This window comes from Sinohyriopsis cumingii, chromosome 12 (assembly GCF_028554795.1).
Source record: "Sinohyriopsis cumingii isolate HCF-2022 chromosome 12, ASM2855479v2, whole genome shotgun sequence".
In the NCBI taxonomy this organism is placed as follows: domain Eukaryota; kingdom Metazoa; phylum Mollusca; class Bivalvia; order Unionida; family Unionidae; genus Sinohyriopsis; species Sinohyriopsis cumingii.
Genome location: NC_142972.1, coordinates 101,643,209 through 101,666,852, shown reverse-complemented (window position 1 = coordinate 101,666,852; position 23,644 = coordinate 101,643,209). Strand labels below are relative to the sequence as shown.

The window sequence follows — 23,644 nt, the reverse complement described above, 5'->3', positions numbered from 1 at the left end:
TGCATTTTGGGTTGTCTTAGTGTTGGTGTTGTTTTCTATGTTTGGTGTTTCTGAAGTATGTTTTATCTGAGATTGAGTTTTAGCTGAAGCTAAAGAGTTGAACTGTTGATTCTTTGGATATGTTTTCAGTTGTCTTGGTGTTGGTGTTGTTTTTTATGTTTGGTATTTCTGTGGCATGTTCTATTTGAGGTTGAGCTGTGATTGAAGTTGAAGGTTGAATTGTTAGTTCCTTAAGTATGTTTTTGATTACCTTGGTGTTAGGTATGCCTTTGTTTGTGGTTTCAAATTGTTTTTTCTTGGCTAAGTTAGCTCTAGGAGTGTTCGCTTTCCTCTTTTTCTTGTTTTTCTTGGCAGGTGATGTTTTGTTCTGTTGTGTTTGCTTAGTTTCTGGCCTTTCAGTTTCTTCATGTGATGTTATTGTGACTGTAGTCATGCTAGTTGGCATATCATGTGTTGTGTCTTGTTCTGTTTGTGTTTGTGTGATGTCATCTGGTTCATTAGTTGTTGGTATTGTTTGAAACATTTGTGTGTTTTCTCTATTGGTAGAGGTGTTCTTGTGGGTGATATGGCAGGTGAGGTGGATGGTGTCCTATTTCTTATGAGGGTTGTGATATCCATCTCTTCCTCACTTGAATTGGTGGGTGTGTAATCTTCTGTGTCAGATAGATTTGTTCATTTTTTATTCTGCACTGCTTGTGCCTATGTTGGTATGGTGCCAGTAGGTCTGGTTTGTTTTTGTGGACACTTCCACATGTTGTGTCCCGTTATTTTGCAGGTGGCACATGGTCTGCTTAGATGGCAATTGTAATACCACGTGGCTACTGTTATCCCGAAAATTTTGAAAAATTCAGGCACTTTTTCCGCATCTTTTGCGTCTGTCTGTAAGATAATTTTGCCGTTGGCTAATCCTGGGAAGGTTTTGTATGTGTCACCTTTGATGTTCAAAACATCTATTCTCAGTCTCTGCTCAAATCCCTCTTTACAGATTTCCAAAGGAATCTCGTGAGGGAATTTATTTGGGTGGATATCTGTGTTTTTCCTCTGAACAAATTTTGTTATTGGTGGGGGGTCAGTGACCCTCACCACTTTGTCACATGTTTTTATTCGGCAGCAATTTCTCCTTCCCTTTCAGGTAAAGTAGGAAAATCCCTTTGCCGATGTTCTGAAAACTCTCTCTCTTTTCCTGCAGCCCTCTTGCTGCAAGGGCAGCTAGGATTTGATATTTGTTGGGTGTTCATGTTGATTTGTTTGGGAGAAATTAATGGCCTGGGCCCTATGGGCTTTGATGAGTTTCCCCTTGTCTACTTCTTCATTTGATATTTTAAAGTATTGCGCTAATATTTCTCCTTGAGGCGCAGCTTGGGCCATCATTAAAGTTTGAGAAATTTTGTAAAGTCTAAAAGAGTCCTATTGTAAGAATGTGTGTTGAAACACATGTATAGGCGTAGCGTATACAATTGGCGCAAAAATGTGATTGGCGCGAAAGGTGTGCTTGATGAATGGTGAATGCAATGAAGCCCTAACAAGGACTGTAGTACTAGCACGTGTTAGGCGCATTTGTAGGCATGGCCTATTTAAATTGGCGCGAAAGTGCTTTGGCACGAAAGTAATACGATAGATGAATGAAATATGAATTGTGAAATATGCGATTGTGATGTGATGTGATGTGATTTTGATTTTTAATGTAGCTTTAACAATTTTTCAGTCACATCGCTACGATGTCTGCAATGTGGCAGTTTATAGTGATGTCTATCACTGGGGCGTCATGCCGCAGACATGTAGCATGATGAAATATGCGATTGTAATGAAAATGTAAAAGTAATAGTAGGAGAGATACCTCTCCTTTTCTACTTCGATGTCTGGTGCTGTAGCACTTGTAGGATGCTGGGATGCTATGATCCTTGAATGCTAGGTATGCTGGCTGATTCTCTCGTCAAAAGCCCTTGCCTAAACCTTTGCCTCCTTTACCACGACCAGACATGTTCGGTAGTTTAATGTGAGTGAATATGGCTATTTTTATTTGATTTTTTTTTAGTAACAATATGAAGAAGTCATGACATAGCAAGGGGGTGAATAGAGAAATTGGCAAGAAGACCAAGTGAAAATGACACAAAAAATATCCAAAGCTTCATTTCAGTAACAAATAGTTGTAAGAAAAACTTGTCGTTGTCCCCGTTGTGTAAAGTTTGTTTAACAAGATTGTTTTAAGCAGCAAAAATGGTAAAGGCTCTAGCTTTTTGTCTGTGCTAGTTTAGTTGCCAATTTATTGCCAGTTATACAAATCATATGCAGGGATGGTCCTGGCTTTTAAAAAGCTGTCGCCAAAAAAATCGCCAACCTCAATATTTTGTCGCCAATTTTCAAAAAGTGTCGCCAAAAAAAGTAGTGTACATTTTTCCAAGTGTTAATTTAGTCTATTAATGTAACAGGCAATGAAAATTACAAAAGATGGATTAGTTAATACTTTAATTACAACAAGCATTAACAAAATGTTACAAAGTGTTACATGAAGATCCGTCGCGATTTTAGGGCTGCCCACTTGTTGAATGCAGTTTCAAAGTCTAATTTTTCACATCTGTACATGCTGATTCTCATTAAATTCTCGAGAGATGAGATGCAGAGCTTATTTCTGATGTCAGTTTTTATGAGGTTCATCTTACTGAATCCACGTTCACAGTCCTCAGTGCTGACAGGTGACACCAGTAGTCTCTCAGCAGCCCCCCACCCCCATGGCTAGCTTCATAAAGCTTGTAGCGAATTGCTTCCTAAATCCCAAGAATGATCACTGAATGCTGTATAAATTTTCTCGACAAGAAAAATAGGATCTCCATTCCCATGAATGAAACTTACACGAGTCTACACCTGGCAATATTGGACCGTATATATATAAGCATAAATTCACACCCAATTTAGGGATTCTTTCACTCCTGTATTTTGAGAAATAAATAATTATCATTAATGATGCAAAACTGTTCTTTTTTGCTATTTCTTGTTGCGGAGTTTAAGTCTCTGCAGCCGTAAATCAGGACTGATGGAAAAAGGAAAAGATCAATGAGCAAAATGCCGCACTGGCGACAGATGTAATTGTGATTTAGATTTTTTCCATTTGCTTTGTATTTATACACAGTAGTCGGTACTTCAAAGCTTATCAGTTTTCTATGAAGGTTCAGCAAAACTATTGTATTGGTATATGTATAAAAAAAACCCAGAAGGATTAGCCATACAATTAATTGTATCTGTTCTATTCGAGTCTTCAGAAGTCGGTCAGTTGTTGGTATAGTGCGGTAGCATGATTGACTGTATCACAGCATACAGTACTCAGCCCAGATGTCAGCATAAGCAGATTATGATGTAACAATGCACTGTAAAGATGGGATTGTCAATAAGAACAAAGGATCGTATGTGTAATAGATTGATTCCAATGCATTGCTTAGTCAAGTTTGTGGCTTCCTTTCGTTCTGCCTTTTAATTTATCCAGTCCAAATCATTGATTGTATGTACAAATTAAATAACCAAAAAGTATGTTGCCAAAAAAATCGCCAGATGGGATATTTTTGTCGCCAATAAGGAAAAAAAATCGCAATTTGCGACATTGGCGAAGCCCAGGACGATCCCTGCATATGGCATTTTCGTTCATACCAGTATAATTGCAATGCCAATAGCTGGTACAGGAAAGTAACATTTCCATTGGTCAGAATGTTACCACGTGATCAAAACGAATTGCGTTCATTTCTGTATGAACTGTAAGGAGAACTACTTTTTCACTTCTATAAGTAGAGTCACGTGTACAGCATAAGATAAACACCGCCAGTTAAGGCAGACATGAAGTAAACATTAAAGAAAAACAACATTCTAACAAACAAACATAAAATAAAAAAAATAAAAAATTTGGCTTCCATTGGTTGAAGACTGGTAGTATGATGACCTTATTGCGATCAAGCTGGACATCCCAAGTGCTATAAATAGCTACGTAACAGAAAAACCACAAACATGTATTACTACGCTCAATTAAGATTTCTGTTTTTTAATGATGCAAACAAAATAACATAACAAATAATTAAAATTTCAATTATAAGAGTTTAACGTTTTTTCTGAGTTCGTCGTGGTATAAACTGTCAGTTGCCGACTCACACAGCTTACATAACGCCCTTTGGGCGTTATTTGCCGTGTCAGTCAGCAACTGACAGTTTATACCACGATGAACTCAGAAAAAAACAACATTAAACTCTTACTTATATGCATTTATGGGGTAACATTCAATGAGGTTTTATCATTTTTCCGATTTCTGCCTTCATGCGGTATCCTTAAATGAGTTATATTTTTACTTTTTGAATTTTCTATGTATTTCTGGCTATATCTTTCATGTATTTCTGGCTATATTTATTTTGGGTTATTTGGGGCTCTTTACCTCTACTGTCTATTTTTACCATAAAGGGAGGGGGGAAGGTGTTTCCCTTTTATGGTCACATGGACATATCTCCGGGTGAATTCATAGATACGGAACAAAATACTAGAAATTCAAAAGGTGGTCCATACATTTCGCGCACCCCATGGTTTTACGATGAACAGGATATGCACTGATTGCTGAATTTTTTTTTCATACCCACCCCCGGGCATACCCGAGGTGGTGCAAACTGCACCACCACCAGTTTCAACTGGTGATGAATGCGTGCAAATTGTCAGCAATTAGTACATTCTCTGGTTGACTTTCGAACCCTTGGGGTGCACGCCGCCACTTAAATAATTTCAGGTTTAACCCACCAGCAATATATCAATTCCGGGGTTTGAACCGATGAAATGTACCAGTAATGATTTGGGAATCCAATGACATTACTATTAAGCTATGCAGCTTCGAGAGATACTTTTCAAAACCTAATATAAATACTTGCTGATGATAAATCAGTAATGTTTTAGATAATTTTAACTATCTTATGCTCTAGAATATTCATTTGAAATAAAATATATAATTAGTGTTATTTAGAAAAAATAAATTTCTATTACGTATTTTGCCGAGTGGCAGAGTAATCCGCATTCGTAGTCCACAGGTTGATTTAGTCAAGTGAAACAGGTGTGACTCGTTATAACTATCACCATACTCGATTTTGTTCCCAAATTGCCTGCAGCAAAATGGGTGGTTTTCTCAGAGGGTATATCATTATATTATATTTGTGAACAGACAGATATACAAGCATATAAAAAAATTAATCATGCACACGCATTTAGACCGTATGATTTATTTATTAAATATTATAGTATTTTAAAATTTATGTTTAATGTAACAGGTACAGATTTCTCTAACGAGTGTACAATTATTGATTTTTGGCTGACGTGTAAATCCCAGTGAGTTATTAATAGCACGTAGGTATTTTGCGCAGTTGGTTAGAGCATCCGCCTCGGATGCGGGAGGTCGTGGGTTCAATCTCCCGGCTGAGTCATACCAGAGACTTGAAAAATGGTACTAACAGCTGCCTTGCTTGGCGTTCAGCATTAAGAGGTTAGTGTTGGGACTGGTCAGCCTGGTGTCAGGATAATGTGACTGGGTGGGACATCATGCTACATGTCTGTGGCATGATGCCCCAGTCCTAGACATCACTGTAAACTGCCACATTGCAGACATCGTAGCGATATGACTGAAAAATTGTTAAAGCTACGTTAAAAATCAAAATCACATCACATCACATTTTGCGCAGTCAGCCACATGACTGTGGTGTGGGAAACCCTGCATGTTATTAATAGCACCTATGTATTTTTTGTGCAAACACTTGACCATCGCAATGTCTAAATTATTAGTAGAATCATGATTCAGACAATGGATTGTTACATAATACGGTAAAACCAAGTATATCTGCTAACTTAGTGATCTGTAATTAAATCGTTTTTTTAATAATAATAATAATAATAATAATAAAAATAATGAGTGATTCTGCATTTGCCATGGAATCTCCTGCGGAAAAATTAGCTTGACAAAAACTAGATGCAATTAAGAAGTGTCTTCCAGTCCGTGATTTTGTCAAGCAACAGTTACAACAATGTCAGGATGCTCAAGTGGAATTTACAGTGGATGCAGAACAGTTATTTAAACCAGTCAAAAAACCACTAAGGATCTTCTTCCGTCAATGGAATAAACTGTTAGATCAACCGAAAAAATAGCAGAAAGAACTATAAAACCCAAAGAGATTCTCCAAGATCTTCCAATTCCGATGCTCAACCACAGTTATGGGGGCCCTGAGTGGCCAAGTGGTCTAAAGCGCTCTGCGTTACGGATCACTGCCATCTCACCTCTGTCTGCATGGGTTCGAGTCTCGGATTCAGCCAATGTGGGTATGTGAGAAAGCTTGCCAGTAGCTTCTCGTGGGTCGGTGGTTCTTTCCGGGGTTTTCCCGGGTTCTTCCTCCACCATTAATACTGGCCACCATGTATAGCCTATCGTGTGCTGAAAAATGGCGTTAAACCCCACAACATCAACATCAATTTAATTGATGTCTCATTTATACAAAATGCTCTTGTTACGTTAATCCCAGCTTTTATTTAGCTAGAAGTAAAACTTTATAACTGAGCTTAATCTCAAAACCTTTAATAATAATAATAATAATAACAACAATAATAATAATCATAAAAGTAATGTTTTATTTACAGAGGCTGATTCATTAGTCAAGGACTATTCTCCCTTGAGGCCCTCTTATGGAGAGTATACCAATGCACAATATATGAAGATATCAACAATTACTGTTTATTGTATCATGTTTAGTATTAAAATACTAAATGCCATTATCTATTAGAAACACATACATGCTCATATCTGTTCAACAACCACAGTTATGGCAAGAAATACAGCAGGCAATAAAGGGTATCAAACAAGTCCGTGCTGAGATTGGTGATATAAGGGATCTTGTTCAATCAGAACCAGAACCAGAAACTGATATAAAAAAAATCACCTGCTGAATTTACCAAAAAAGGTCGAAAGTACTTAGAGAAAAACGTATTGTGGTTGCTGCAGCAGGACATCAGATTCGTAGACTGCTGACATTACAAAAAAACTGGACTCGTTTTGTGTTTCAAAATTACGATGGTATAGCTCAAATCAGTGGTAATTTAAGCTTTTATTTAAAGAATTTGAGAAACATGTCAAATAGGATAGAGAATACCCATTACTTGGAGATTATTATTGCCCAAAAGATCACAATCTGGACAACCTTGTGTAGAGGAAGAAGAAGTAATTGGAAGTGTCTTTGTAGTTTGCATTTGGCATCATATCAAATCAGGTGGTAATGTGATCACTGAATCGCCTGTGATTCAAGATAAACTTTGGCCCAATAACATCCTCATTGAAGTTAGTAGGCTAGAAATTCTGATTGGTGGAAGATGAGCCAGCAACAATTTCCACAAAATCATCAGTGGAGCAGCTGATACTTGTTGAGTTATTGACCAGTGGCGTGATGGACAGTAGCATCTATCAAACACTGATCAATGAAATTACAGATGATTACTACAGTGAGTGATAAATTAAATATGCAATAACAAAATAACATAATCATACACAATGCCCAACATGGACCTGAAAACGTCCGGGTGATAAATTCACTATTACAGGTTTATAAAATGATCTACAGAAATGGACTCGGCGATGTTATTCAGGGTTTATTAAGAAGGATTGCCCCAAAATCTGTCCTGATTGCAAAACAATTGGGCATGAAAGCCCAAAGTTGTTTGTGATAAGGGTATTGGCACTGTTGCTAGTGTTGCTGGAAAAGCATTCTCGGCAATCAAAGATCAAAGACAGACTCGCACTATTATTGTGACGAAAACCACAACAGAATGTGAAGCATTCCGGCACAAATATTCCAGTAAAACTGCCCAGCGCCAAAGTGATTCCAGCAGGTGTCAGCAAAATAGTGAATCAAGCCTCAAATGAGTGGTTGAAAGAATTAGCTCGTGGGCCATCTCTGACAAAACAAGCTGCTGACGAGATAGAAAAAAACATAACTGCAAACCTAATAGTGGATGGTTGTCTGGCCCATCGGCATTGCTGATCGACTACTTATTGATCAGTGTTAGAACATTGTTTTAGACCGCAGTGAATATGATAAAAATGTTCAAGTGTGTGTCTGATCTTGCATTTGACATGGATGCACCAATACTCAAGGATGTGCTGTGCATGATTATCAGTATTATTCTTATGAAGCACAAGAACCAAACCAACGTGGACGAATCAAACTAGATACATCCAGATATTACATACACACCGAGGCATTCATTGAAGTTCAGGGTAGTCTTGTAAAAATTGATGGTAATCCACATGGTGCTCAACAAGATGGATTTGTTAATAACGGAATTGTGGCATTATTTTATAGTACTCAATATGTCATTAATGGTCGAGAAATTGAAGTATGCCATGATAATGTTGATGTTGACATGACGATATTGGGTCTTACAAGATATTCTGATGATTTTTCATGGTCTGCTGGGCCATCAGTGATGTTCACAAAAGATACCATGGATAAAGCCAATAACTGACCTTATCTTCATCGAAGGCATAAAAGTGACGATGGAGTATATGCCGCAGATGTTGAGGATGTGCTTGTCAATGCCAACATGGATTTCAACTTGGGATCTGCAGCACATAAAATTGATGCTCAAAGGAGATTTAGCCATGCAATACTGCTGTCAAATATCTTTGGTTTCTGCAGAAACACACAGTTTTACTTGTGCGAAAAGCTACGAACAACGATGCTATCTGGCATGCTAAGGAGAATATGACGCTGACAAAGCTTTCATTGTGGATGCCAACAATGACACCATCACTCGCTGAAGAGCAACGGCTGGTCTCTTGCACAGCGGCAGCAAATCAATGTTGTCTGGTTGACGATGACCACAGACTCGATTGCAAGCACAATTGTTGGTACATTTTCATGGCAGATCACATCACAGCAGGGAGCTTCACCACCACGACATGTATTTGTAGGTTTCCAGGATGTCAGACGACAGAATTCTCAAATATGAAATCATGTTATTTGACCCACTTGGGGTTAATGAAGTCTCTGAGGATAAATGGATATTGAGATCCATGTGAAGAAGTGGTGCTGGATTTTGAAAATAATCATGTTGCACCTGTGTATCATCATTTGATGACATTTATTGGGCACGATCATAACATTGATTCTAGTTTGCAAATATCTCAGCGGGATTTCTCAATGCTATGTCCAATCTACCTGGTCAGATTAAAAAACCGCAATCCACATCAAAGCAGAATTCTGGGACCAATATAATTCTGAAATGACCTCTGTTGCAGGCCCAAAATAATTATTCTTGACTGAACGTCAGCTCAGATACTATAATGAGAGCAATAAATCAAAAACTGGCATTCGACTTGATCTTTCTGTGAATGCGATCAGCAACACAACAAAAACCGTTAGTATATTTCTGTTTCTATCAGCGTTACCAGAGCTAATTGCAGCAGCAGTTCCACCTGTTGCAAAAGCAGCTGCACTTGGTGCCTTTGAAATTTCTGTCAGTATGGCACTGAAAGAAAACAACAGGACACAGAGTGCCCCGACACAGTATTAACACCTCTCCCCAAAAAGGGTGGGGTCTAAGATTAACAGGAACGTGGTATGGTCAAGGTCTGAGATTGCCAGGGAGGCTTCTTTAAAGCTTCCCATGTCCAATTTTGATTTACTTGATGCTGCTTGGTGATTAATCATAAATCAGCTTCAGAGGAAAAACCAAACCATGTTGAAACCGGTGTCATTAATCTCAATGGAAGTTCCCACCCTGGTACTCATTGGGTTGCATCCCCTGTTGATCCACATGGAGTTGTTTATTTTAATTCAGTATAGTGGTTTAGCTGGTGACATACCAATCTGGTTTTCAATATTACCAACACAGACAATAATGGTTGCACCACTATGCAGTCTGGAAGTAGTTGCTGTATTTAATACTGTCAAGGTCATCGTTGCTGCCGCATAAAGTCATGCAAGAATACACAAGTGGTCATTTTAAACAGGTTTATGTTTCATAATGGTAGATATTTATGGACAATATGCTACACGTAAATGCCCAGGTGAAGTTGATCTGTCTGCTTATGTGACGCGAGATGAACTTGCTGATCTTATTCATCTCACCGGGCTTGACACAAACGAACTTGTTGTTTTTCAGGATAAATAAGAACGGTTAAAGGTGAGAAATAATAATTGTCTGATATTATCCTGTGAGCTTTAGGTGCAACCAATGATAACATCGCAGTATTTACCAGTGACAGAATAAATAATAAACTTGAATATATCAATTGCAAAGTTTCATAGTTTTGTTCCTATATCCGGTGGTTCAGTGACTGGTTTGCTCGTCTTGACTGGAAATATAATTATTGGTTTGGGAGAACTGAAATTAGCCGATGATGCTGCAATGAAGAAGTATGTGGACAACATTAATGCCACGATAAGGACCTCGTTAACAACAGCTAGTGATAGATTAACCACATTACAGTCTGAGTATAATGGTAATGTAACTGCGTTTACGAGCCATCTCAGAAACTTAGATTCTTCTTCAGGTCGCCTATAATTTTTATGGAAGACCAGTACCCGCCAGACATAAGTTCACATGCCTTCGCACACAGCTCAGTGATCTAGTTGGCATTAAAATCTCAATTGAAACAATTAACAGAACGCTCGTAGAAATATCAGCATTGGTTAGAGGACTGATGGAAAGATAAATGAGCCTAAAACAGAATCAAATAATACACAGAATAGAGTTAATAAAATTGATCAAGAGATTGGTGGAGTATCAGCAGTAGCTATGGACTTAGCTGGACACTGGACAATATGTAATGGACTTAGCTGGACACTGGGCAAAATGATATTAGATGATCAGATTAAGGAGATAAATGACAAGATAATTAATCTGAATACTAGAATAAACTATGCATGGAAAGATGTATTTAGTAAGAGTATATTTATCCTCGATGAATATGAAATTACTAAAAGAATAGCGGTGCTGAGTCTTGGCATCCGTCCGTCTACGAGAGACGATGGCATAGCTCCAAAGTACGCTTTTGCTTATCCTTCTTTTTAGCTCTCTTTTCAGCTTGCTTTATTCTTCACTTTTCCTCTGCGTTTTGAACTCCCTGCCTGACAGCTAGACGCCAGCTGGAACAGTTGTTTGCACAGCTCTCCCAGTCGTTGACATTGATGTTTGCTGTCTTCATATCCTTCTTGCAAACATCTTTGTAACGCAGATGTGGTCGTCCAGTTGGTCGTGCAACTTCTGCTAACTCCCCATATAACAGGTCCTTGGGAATGCGAGCTGGGTCCATTCTCTTGACATGGCCGAGCCAGCGAAGGCGCCTCTCGCTGAGTATGGAGAACATGCTGTTCATGTTGGCGCGTTCTAGAACCTCTGTGTTGGGTACTTTGTCCTGCCACTGGATGTGCAGAATGCGCCGCAGACATCTCAGGTGGAAGCTGTTGAGTTTCCTCTCGTGTCTTGCATAGGTGGTCCATGTTTCGCTGCTGTAGAGAAGTGAGCTGAGCACGCACTCTTGGTAGACACGCAGTTTGGTCTTCTCTGTGAGGTTGGGGTTGTTCCAGACCCTCTGGTTAAGTCTGGCCATCACTGCTGCTGCCTTGGCAATCCTGCCGCCCACCTCAGAATCAATGGAGAGTGAGCTGGAGATGTTAGACCCGAGGTATGTGAAGTTCTCGACAACTTCCAAATTGTACCCATCGATGGAGACAGAGGGAGGGGAGTCTGTGTCCTGTGCCATGACATTTGTTTTCTTCAAACTGATGGTCAGTCCAAATTCCTTACATGCATGGGAGAGGCAGCATACCAGCTGCTGAAGTCCATCTTCCGTGTGTGATATCAAGGCTGCATCGTCGGCAAAGAGCAATTCACGGATGAGTATCTCTGTGACTTTAGTCTTAGCACGGAGACGGGCGATGTTGAACAGCTTGCCGTCAGCCCTGGTATGGATGTACACTCCCTCGCTGCAGTCCTTGAATACGTACTGGAGAAGCATGGAGAAGAAGATGGCAAAGAGCGTCGGTGCAAGGACACAGCCTTGTTTGACTCTGCTAATGACTGGGAATGCTTCAGATGTTGCGCCATTGAAGCACACTGTGCTGTGCATGTTCTCGTGGAACGACATAATGACAGCAAGCAGACGTGGGGGGCAGCCGATCTTCTGCAGGAGTCTGAAGAGTCCACTTCGACTAACCATGTCAAATGCCTTCGTCAGGTCTATGAAGGCAATGTAGAGGGGCATCCGCTGCTCGCGACACTTCTCCTGCAGCTGACGTAGTGAGAAGATCATGTCTACAGTTGACCTGCCGGATCGAAATCCACACTGGGATTCTGGGTAGACGCGGGAGGCTAGGATCTGCAAGCGTGCCAAGGCAACACGGGCGAAGGCCTTTCCGACGATGCTGAGGAGGGAGATGCCCCGATAGTTGTTGCAGTCGCTACGGTCTCCTTTGTTTTTGTACAAAGTGACGATGTTGGCATCACGCATGTCCTGTGGGATGTATCCCTGTTCCCAGCAAAGGCAGAGGAGTGTGTGTAGGGGCTGGAGCAGTGCTGGTTTTCCGCTCTTGAGGACTTCAGGCGGAATGCCGTCGCTTCCAGGAGCCTTCCCACAGGCAAGGCAATCGATGGCTTTTCTGAGCTCTTCCAGGGTGGGCTGTGTGTCTAGCTCCTCCATGACAGGCAGGTCTGGAATGGCGTCCAGGGCAGTTCCAGTGACATTGTTTTGGGTTGCATATAGCTCAAGATAGTGCTCAACCCATCGCTGCAGTTGTTTCCCCTGGTCTGTGATGACTTCGCCCGTCTTGGACTTGAGGGGGGCGGTCTTGTAGCTGGGGGGGGCCTGTCGCTTTTTTGATACTCTCATACATTCCTCTTGTATCCCCGGTGTCAGCAGCTGTCTGTATACTGTTGCAAAGGTTCAGCCAGTAGGTGTTGGCACAGCGGCGGGCGGTCTTCTGGGCGTTATTCCTTGCAATCCTGAGGGCTTGTAGTGTTCTGGGGCTAGGTGCAGCCTTGTATGCCAGAAGGGCTTTCCTCTTTGCCTCAGTCACGGGCTCCATCTCCTCCCAGTTTGCCTCATACCAGTCGACATTCTTTCGCTCCCTCTTCCCGTAAGCTGTGATGGCTGATTTGTACACAGAGTCACGGATATGGGACCACTTGGAATCAATGGTGTCATCAGGTGTCAGTTTGCTGATGAACTGCTGTGTTTTCTCTGGGTTGCTTGCACACTAGGTGTTGCTACGTGGGTGACCCTTCTTCTTGGCGTGGTGCAGCTTCTTGGGTAATATTCGCACCTTGCTGGCCACGAGGGAATGGTCCGTGTCACAATCGGCACTGTGGTAGCTGCGGGTAAGGAGGACACTGGCCAGTTCTGCACGCCTGGTGATGACGAGGTCTAGCTGGTGCCAGTGGCGTGAACGTGGGTGTCTCCACGACACCTGGTGGATCTCCTTGCATTTGAAGAAAGTGTTTGTCACACATAGGCTGTGGGAGCAGCACATCTGCAGCAGTCGCTGACCATTCTCGTTGATCTTGCCCCTTCCGTAAAAGCCGAGACAGGTGGACCAGGCCTCATGGTCAGCTCCCACTCTAGCATTGAAGTCTCCTAGTAAGTAAAGGCTTTCATTGTTGGGGATACTGGATATTGCCTGATCCAGAGCCTCATAAAACTTGTCTTTCTCCTCGTAGGTGGAGTAGAGGGTTGGGGCGTACACACTGAAGATGTTGACCGGGCCTAAGGATGTTGACAGCCGGAGGGCAAGGATTCTCTCAGTACCTGATGATGGAGGTTCAATGATGGCGATTAGCGTGTTCTTGACGGCAAAGCCTACACCATGCTGCCTAGGTTCATCCAAGGGCTTCCCCTGCCAAAAGAATGTGTAATTGGCTTCCCTGATGGTGCCGCTGTCAGCCAGTCGGGTCTCCTGGAGGCAGGCAATGTCGATGTTCAGTCGGGAGAGTTCTCTGTCAATGACGGCAGTCTTCCGTGCATCGTCAATCTGCTGTAGGTCAGTGGTCAATCCAGGACACATGGTCCTGATGTTCCAGGTTGCAAAACGAAGAGTTGGAGTCTTTTTATTTCTTCTTTTAGTCTTTCCTGGTGCAGAGTTTTGTGGCCCACTTGTCGAGATGGTTCTCTAAGCTCCACGCACCTAGTGAAGCAGGCAGGCCATGGCGGGCAGCACCTTACTGACTGGGGGCTGCCCAGCTTGAGGCGGGCGGTAGCTGTCCAGTGAGACCTGATGATCTCTCCCACCGTCAGAAGTAACCCCTGGCGCCAAGCTCTACGCCAATCGAGCTTTGACTTAGAACCGGTAAACTGCTACTTCTCGTGTTGTGCCGACGCCGTACGACGACTCTGGAGTGTCCTCTCCAGTGTCCTCTCCAGTGGAGCTATGAAGGCTGGGCAGGGTGGTATGGAGAATCAGCTGTTGCCCATGCAGCAGATCCCCCCTCTCCACGCAGCTGGTGTGCCCAAGGGAACGACGAATGCCGATACAGCTTGGCACCAACGGCGTCGCAGGAGTTGCCGGAATGACGTTGAAGTCAATGTCATACCGCCTTAGGGACTCCATCTCCGGATTTTCTGTCGGGGTTTACTCCCTTAGCCTTTCCCATGAGTGGGTATAGCCACAAGGCAGCAGAGGTTTGGAATCGGAGTTTTCCTTCTCCTAGATGAGCTACCATCCAAGGTTTACGAGTCCCATCTACCCGAAGCAACTGGTTTTAAGGCGCCAGTGGGCCGCCTTTACCCCTTCTCCTGTTAGTAGAAAACATGGTCTGCCGGGCTTCAAATCTAAGCCACTCGCGAAGGCCAGGAGCTGGATTTTAGTTGACAGAGGCAGTAAGAGACGCAGGCCGTATGGGGCATTTTGGAGGATTGGGGCGCTTGTCTCCCACTCCCACCCCGGGCAATGTCAACCTTAGACCAGTGCTGAGTATGAAAGTGACAAAAAGAAGATAATAGAGGGGTACTTTAGAATACCAGTATCATATATTGGTTATAAAAAGTGGAGGATTTTAGAGTATATTGTGATAGAGTAGATTTACATGGCATTGGAGTAAAATTTGAGCTGGGGGATTTTGAGACAAGTATAGAATCTCCACAAAACACTTTTATTCTCAAAGTTGATAAGAGAGGGAATATTGAAATAAAATATTCAATATTCGATTTATATAAAGAGTTTGAGAATCTTAATATTACTGTGTTTGCCAAGAAAATTTTATAATCGAGCCAAACTAGGTCACACACAACAGTCATTTTAAACAGGTTAAATAGTTTATAATGGTAGATATTTGCAGAAGATCTACTATTGGCAAGGCCCAGGGTGACATTGATTTATCCAAATATGCAACAGGAGATGAACTTGATGATCTTTTGCGTCTCGCCAGTGTTGACCCAAATGAAGTTGTTGTATTTCAGGATCAGCAAGGACGGTTAAAGACTAGCAATATCTCGTTGACAAATATTATTCTGTGAGTTCAAGGCGCGACCAAATATAACTTAGTGGAGTTTACTAAAACTGGTAAAATTAAAAACTTGAAAGAATCAACCATAACAATCATTGGACAGATTACTGGAGAAGGAATCAATGATAACAATCATTGGACATATTACTGGAGAAGGAATCAATCATAACAATCATTGGACATATTACTGGAGAAGGAATCAATCATGACAATCATTGGACAGATTACTGGACATATTAGAAATACTGGAGATATAATATATTGCGATCTCAACATGAGCAGAATTACAATTACCAGTATGAGAGAATATCAGACGATGACTTGGAGACAAAAAAATACATGGTGAGCAACAACATCATGATCAAAACTGAGATCAGTAAATGCATTGCTAAAGCCGATACAGTGACTGGTGATCTCAACATGAGCGGAAATAGCATTACTGATTTGAGAGAACCAGAATCAAACAATGATGCTGCAACAAAGAAATACGTGGACAACAGCAACATCCTGATGATGAACTCATTAATAACAATCAATGATGGACTGACAACATTCAGATCTGAATATAATCTTCATGTAACCGTGTTTACAAGTTTTCATAGAAACATAAATAGAACCATAGATAATTTCTTCGTAAATCTAACGGTCATCAACATTAAGCTCGCTGAAATTTGCACACGCCTAGTTTACAGCACCGAAAAAAATCAAAGTGATTCAGGATTATGTTGTTCATACAACTCCACTCATTGTCATATATACAGTAGTGTCTGGATTAGCAATATGGTCACAACAAAACTACTCAGTCAGACGTACTTCTCAGGTCACCGGGGTGTACAGGCTCTCCGTGTTTAGCATTGCTAAATTTTAGATATATACAACATATCTAAGGAGTTATTCCACTGATAGATTTCCTGGAACCGTCTCAGTTGTGTTAAATTAGAATGCCAAGGAAACATTTGTACTGGATCCAGAAGACAAAAAATTAACTGCAACAACATATTGGTGGCGTCTGGAATTCGTCACAAAACACCTAAATTAATAACTTTGTATAAAATAATGAATCCCACACAATCCTTTCAGTATAAACAAGTGTGTGCATGGAAGGCAATGCTGAAAGAAATTATCAATGAGCCCATAATAAAACAAAAAAATATCGCAGGCAAATCATCATCATCAACAATGTTGTATACGCAGTTTCCTCACTTGTAGCTGCAACAATGACGTTAAGTGGCACATTATCAGTGATGCACGTAATACTGCCCATGGTTGGAATCTTTGTCTCTGTTGTTGTTGGTATTGCCAGTAAACTCAATTTTACTGCAAAAGAAATATCTACATGTACCAGTAAAAATTGCACAAGCGCACAGAAATAACTTACGTGGTGACATATGCCTGCATAAATATATCATCAGGACTGTCAGCATGGTTAAATGATGGTGCAATATCAGACAGTGAATTTGTTGTGATCAAGGATATTTACTTTTAGTATCACTAGAACACAAATGTACCAATACAGGCAACAATATTGCCAGCACCACATCTAGAATCCACTGTATAGATAACAATGACTGCAAAAATAACCACACAACTGGAACAGATCATTGCTAACACAACACTGCTGACAACCACAATGATATCAGCAACCTCACCATGGCCAGAATTCGATATTGTTTTTCCAACTCCGATAAATACTACTAATGTTCGGTCATTTGAGATCACACTTGCACAATTATTACTTTATTATAGTTGGCCAAATATCTTAGCAAAATCAAATGGCAGATTAGACACTAACAACTCAATGGTATTCTCACACAAAAAACCCGATGATGCAACTGTTGGACAAGCTCCATTCTGGGAAGTCGTTACCATCCCAACAGGATCATATCAGATCAAACAAATGATGAACTTCAGCATAAAAATTAAATCAATAACAGGAAAAGAATCAATGGTTGCTATCAAGGTACACAAGCCAATGCTGTGCAACGTCATTGAAATATTTGCGGGGGATTCCATGGAATGCAATTACACTGAAGTCATATATAAGTCATTGATCAGAACCATGTTTGAATAGCCTCTGGTATCGTAGATTTATAGTGGACCACCACAATTTTCACCAACAGATTCTGATTTTATAAAACAAACCAGAGTACCAGAGACCCTTCTGTAGATGGTTTTCTCTGGATTAGACAGTATCAATTCCTCGATTAGGAGAAATATCCAGTGTGATTGTGCAAGAATATGAAAATAAACAACACAGCCTATGTCTGTTATTTGAGCAGAATGTGATTGAATAGCCAAATAATGATCTTAACAAAAAAATTATTGGTACAATAAAACATCTGTTGATGATGAATGATGATGCTGTAACATTAACATTGTATGTTTTCAACATCTCAATAATAAAATGTTATTTCTTGATCATGTTAAGTCCAGTGAAGACCAACATAGTATGGTCAAACTACCTGGGTTGGATACCAAGAAAATAAGGAAGGATGTTGATGATATAATTGAAGAATATTTTCCATAGATTTGTGCCGCATATATATAATATACAGGTGCAACTCGCTGAATGGAATAATGTCCTCTCACTAGCAAAGGGAAAATGACATACTAAACCTATTTACAACTTATTTTTTGTATTAGTATATAGTACATATATGACTGATTATTACATTGTAAACAAAGATACAAGCCACTGTGTTCATCAATAGACCTCATTCTATGTTCCTTATTTTCTATTTATATTATCCACATGAAACTATTCCAAGAAAACGTACGGGTTTCTTGACTGAGAAAGCATGTATCACAGATTCATTATGTATTGGTACTTTTTGATAAAAGGTAAAGAAATGGTCTAATGATGGATAAATGTACAGCAGCCAATAGTCACAGTACACAAGCCTCAAACTTAGTCTGGTTCTCTGACCACTCTCCACTGTTACTCTTTGTTATGAAGGCCTTGTTGTAGCACATCCTCCACAGGCATGAGGTTCTGAGGGGTCTGATTCTCTGTTGGAAGATGATGACATGCTATTGCCTAATTCTCAAGCAGAAGTTGGATTTGATCCCTCTCAGACTTCTGTTTATGTATTTGACTACTCTAAGATCAATTGTATAAGACAATGTTACATCATGGGTGTTTCAGACAACCTGTAATTCCTAGCAGAACTACATTTAAACTGACCTGTAAAATTGTCTTCTTTCTTTCCCTAGTATTGTTGACAAGGAGTGAAATCCATGCTTTCTTAGTAGATAACAGTTGTTTGTTTGTTATTTTTTTAATTATGATTCTGTCTCTTTTGTGCCAACTTAAACTTCAGGCCAGGAATCTGCTACATTTTGTAACATCTCTTCCTGCTGAAATTCTCAGTCTCAGTCATAATTATGCTGACAACGATCAATTGCACCATTAGTGGTGTATCATTATATATATATATATATATATATATATATATATATATATATATATATATATATATCAAACTTAAAGAGTAAAGAAAAGGTTCATTACTGTCTTCCTGATATAGAGAGGTATTTCTGATATTTTGGCAGCTACATGGACCATCTCAAGATGCAGTGTTTGGACTATTAAAAGAGTTATTATTCTTGCACAATGATAAATGCATTTTTCATTTCAATCAAAGCTCATGAGGTCAGGGCTCTTGCTGCTTCTTGGTTATTTTTGAAATAATTCCTCTTTGGATGTTATGACGGTTGTCTTCTGGCTTTCAACACACCATTCCTTTCATTTTACTTTTGATTAATGATACACAACAGTGAGGGTACCGCTCAGTCCTGTTGCATCAGACCCACATTTACCTTTTATCTTTGAAAGGGGCCCTGAGTGGCTGAGTGGTCTAAAGCGCTTTCCGTTACGGATCACTGCCATCTCACCTGTCTGCGTGGGTTTGAGTCCAGGATTTGGCCAATGTGGGTATGTGGGTTGCCAGTAGCTTCTTGTGGGTCGGTGGTTCTTCCTGTGGTTTTCCCGGGTTCTTGCTCCACTATTAATACTGGCCACTATGCATAGCCTGTCTTGTGCTGAAAAATGGCGTTAAACCCAACAACAACAACCTTTGATTAATGGAACACCATCGGGAGGGTACCTTTCAGTCCAGTTATATCAAACCAACATTTACCTTTGATTAAAGGGGTCCTGAGTGGCTGAGGGGTTTAAAGTGCTTACCGTTAAGGATCACCGCCATCTCACTTCTGTCTGTGTGGGTTTATCTTTGATTAATGGTACATCATAATGAGAGTACCTTTCAGTCCAATTGTATCAGATCACATTTACCTTTGAATAATGGTACACTTTAGTAAGCGTATCACATTTACCTTTGAATAATGGTACACTTTAGTAAGCGTATCACATTTACCTTTGAATAATGGTACACTTTAATAAGGGTACCACATTTACCTTTGAATAATGGTACACCAGTAAGGGTACCACATTTACCTTTGAATAATGGTACATTTTAGTAAGGGTACCACATTTACCTTTGCTTAATGGTACACTTTAGGAAAGGTATCAGTTACCTTTGTTTAATGGTACACTTTAGTAAGGGTATCACATTAACCTTTGCTTAATGGTACACTTTAGTAAGGGTATCACATTTACCTTTGCTTAATTGGTACACTTTAGTAAGGGTATCACATTTACCTTTGCTTAATGGTACACTTTAGTAAGGGTATTACATTTACCTTTGAATAATGGTACACTTTAGTAAGGGTATCACATTTACCTTTGCTTAATGGTACACTTTAGTAAGGGTATTGCATTTACCTTTGCTTAATGGTACACTTTAGTAAGGGTAAATTTCAGTCCAGTTGTATCAGATGGTACACTTTAGTAAGAGTAACTTTCAGTACAGTTGTATCAGACCCAAAAACTGTCAAACCATACTCCAGTCAGGAGTAGAGAAACTTGATGACAACAATGACAAGTTCACTTTACAGCTTATCTTAGGCCATCAGACTGGCAAATTCAGCAGTAAAATAAAACATCTGTGAGAGAATTGTATTACTGCCATAACATTATAGTTATATGGGGGATAAAATGGGCAAATTCAGCTGGAAAATAAAACATCTGTGAGAGAATTGTATTATTTCCATAACATTATAGTTATATGGAGGATACAAGTATTTTATCAATACTTGCCAGCTAAATGATGCGGAATCCCCTCCTCCAACAATACTCATATTACCCTAAGTTTCAGTCCAGGTAAATGAAGGCTGATATTCCAGTTGTTGAAGTAGACTAATCTGTCAAACTAGGATCATGTTAATTTTATCATAGACCTTCAGTTACTAATAGGAGCAGGGAATAATGTTCTTGGGGTCTTGGGAAGGGACTAGAACCATGGTAATGCAATGATAACATAATTGTATTACATTATTACATAACTTAAATCAGTTTTATCCTTCTCTCGAGAAAACTTCCAAATACCCAGCCAAACGAAAGTATATTTTTGTCTTAGGAGAGCATTATAGGTTCAGCAGATTTTCCGTGTTAACTTAGACGTAGATATCATTTGCTTTTACCCATTTCTTGTAATAAAATGGGTTTATGATAGTACCATTTGTTTGAAACTTTGAAGCCAGATTTGAAGAAGTAGTGTATGGCATACTGTAAACAGTTAAACCCAGTTTGATAGTCATACATGATTTGCCTTACCAGTGGTATGTTCTTACTTAGATTTGGAATGTTGCAAATAATTTCCATAAGGGAATTTTACCAGTCTTGTTTAATTTATGTAGATACGAGAACCTGCAAAAGAAATAGAGTCAGAAACAACGTCTGTGACATCTGAAACAGTACAGTTCACCCAGCCCACCACATCAATACCAGCTGTCACTACCTCCAGTGAACAACCTAGGGCCTCAACCATCTTTGGAGCTTTGAAAAAGTTCTTTGAATCACAGAAAACAAAAGGGGTAGCGGAGGCTTTGCCTGTTTTGAGCATGACAGGTAGGTAAAGTGGATGGGTAAAATCCATCAGTAATTATTTGTGAATCATGATGAAACCTCCCTTAACAAGGAATGCTCATCAAACACTTCAGAAAAACAATTGTCTGATGTGCAAGATGCTGAAGAGGTGGGGACTGTAACTTCCCAAACCTCTATAACTGATGCAGTTCAAGCAAGACTGCTTAGTATTGAGTCCAAGATAGAAAATCAGTTTGCTTTGATATGGCAAAAGATGCTGGAGAAATTACATGCAAACCAAGAGAGTTTGGTGCAGTTTACTGAAACGGCGTTTTTTCGCATGGACAAGGAGATCTCGGTTCTGAAGTCTCAAATTCACAGTGTGGGTTTTAAAAATGACAAGACAGGTGGAGGTGACCAAAACCAACATTCTGAGTTTGTGACTGATCTGAGACAACAGCGGATGCATTCCAGTTGCATCAGAGTTGATTCTTCTTCCAACAGAAATAGAGAGGATTTGGATCAAGAAGAATCAAATATAATCTCTAGGCATAAGAGTGAGCCTAGAGGTACTATTAGTTCAACAATTGGGCATGTGCCTCAGGGCAATTCAGATCAGTATAGTCAGCACACTTTGCTGCATCAGGTGCAGGGTCAGCATGATCAATCCGTACTGAATGGTTTGGTATCAAGATGTAATGCAACAAAGGTTCATGATCTAACCCTACCCCACCCCGTACAATCACACAGTCATAAAAGTAATGGATCTTTCAAAATGAAACCACAGTTGTATGACGGAACAGAAGACTTAGATGAATACTTATCTCAGTTTGAGATTGTATCAGAGCTGAATGGCTGGGATTACAACTTAAAGTCCTTGTATTTGGCAAGCAGCCTCACTGGGGGTGCACGTGCCTTACTAAATGAACTGACATCAGCTCAAAGATGTGACTACAACAGTCTTGTTAATGTACTTGACTTGCGATATGGTTCTCTGAACAGAGCTGAGATTTTTAAAGCCAAACTACAAACTCGTACAAAGCGAAAGGATGAGTCCATATCAGAATTGGCACAGTCTATTAAAAAGTTGACTCGCCAAGCTTATCCAGGAGCTCCTACAGCAGTAATTTCCACTTTAGCAAGGGATCATTTTATAGATGCACTCCCTGAATCTGACATGCGTCTGAGAATTCATGAATCACGTGCTAGGGATATCAGTGATGCAGAAATCTTAGCCACACAGTTGGAAGCTTTTCAGTTTGCCGACCGCCATAAAACACAGCGTGTCCAATCTGTTGATTTTATAGGTCCTAAAAGTGGTTTGTCAACCTCAAGTAAGGCAGAAAATGGTAAAGCTCTGCAAAACGTGGTAGATAATCTGTGTCAGGAGATTAAGTCCATGACTGCTGACCTCAAGGGTGTTATTGAGTCCAACCAGACCAGTTTCTCTGCATGTAAACCTGAAAAATTTAAGGACAAGCATCAGACTTGGCAGAACGATCAGAATAACAATACACATAGACAAAATCATTATAAATCACAAAGAAAGAATAACAAAGGTTACAATGCATGGAAGGGCAATTCCTATAAGCCCAATACAGGCTACAATAAATCAGAAAAAGCTAAAACTGAGTCCGCACAGTTAAACTTGAACCAGTCGAACACCGGGGCCAATGTTCGACAGGGAAATTAAGGCCCAATGCTATTACCATTAGATCGTCTAAGTATGGTGATGAGGGATCCCAAAAAGTGTTGGTGCCAGCATGCAGCCCTGCTTCACACCACGTTAATTGGGAAGGAGGTTGAGGAGGATCCATCATACAGGACCATTCCCTTCATATCTGTATGGAAAGAGATTATCATGCTGAGGAGTTTTGGGGGGCAACCGATCTTACTCAGAAGTTCAAAAAGGCCCTTCCTGCTGACCAATTCAAAGGCCTTGATGAGGTCGATGAACATCATGTAGAGTGGTTGACCTTGCTCTCTGCTTCTCTCTTGGAGTTGTCGTAGGGAGAAGATCATGTCTGTCGTCCACCTGCCTGCTCTGAAGCCGCACTGTGATTCCGGGTACACACGGTCTGCCAGCAACTGCAGCCTGTTGAGTATGATGCAGGCGTACACTTTACCAACAATACTCAAGAGCGAGATCCCTCTGTAATTATTAGTCACTGCGGTCGCCCTTGTTTTTGTAAAGGGTCACAATTGTGGCATCACGCATGTCTTGGT

At 40.3% G+C, this 23,644-nt stretch overlaps 1 protein-coding gene across 2 annotated transcripts in view; it reads left to right on the top strand.

Annotated features, from left to right (window-relative positions):
• The window catches only part of LOC149787116 (uncharacterized), a 153,259-nt gene that overhangs the window by 81,795 nt on the left and 47,820 nt on the right, over positions 1-23,644 (top strand). For both annotated transcript variants that reach the window (XM_089977631.1, XM_089977630.1), the window contains exon 7: positions 21,250-21,460. In XM_089977631.1, coding sequence (XP_089833757.1) covers positions 21,250-21,460 — 211 coding nt within the window. The remainder of the gene's footprint in view (positions 1-21,249; positions 21,461-23,644) is intronic.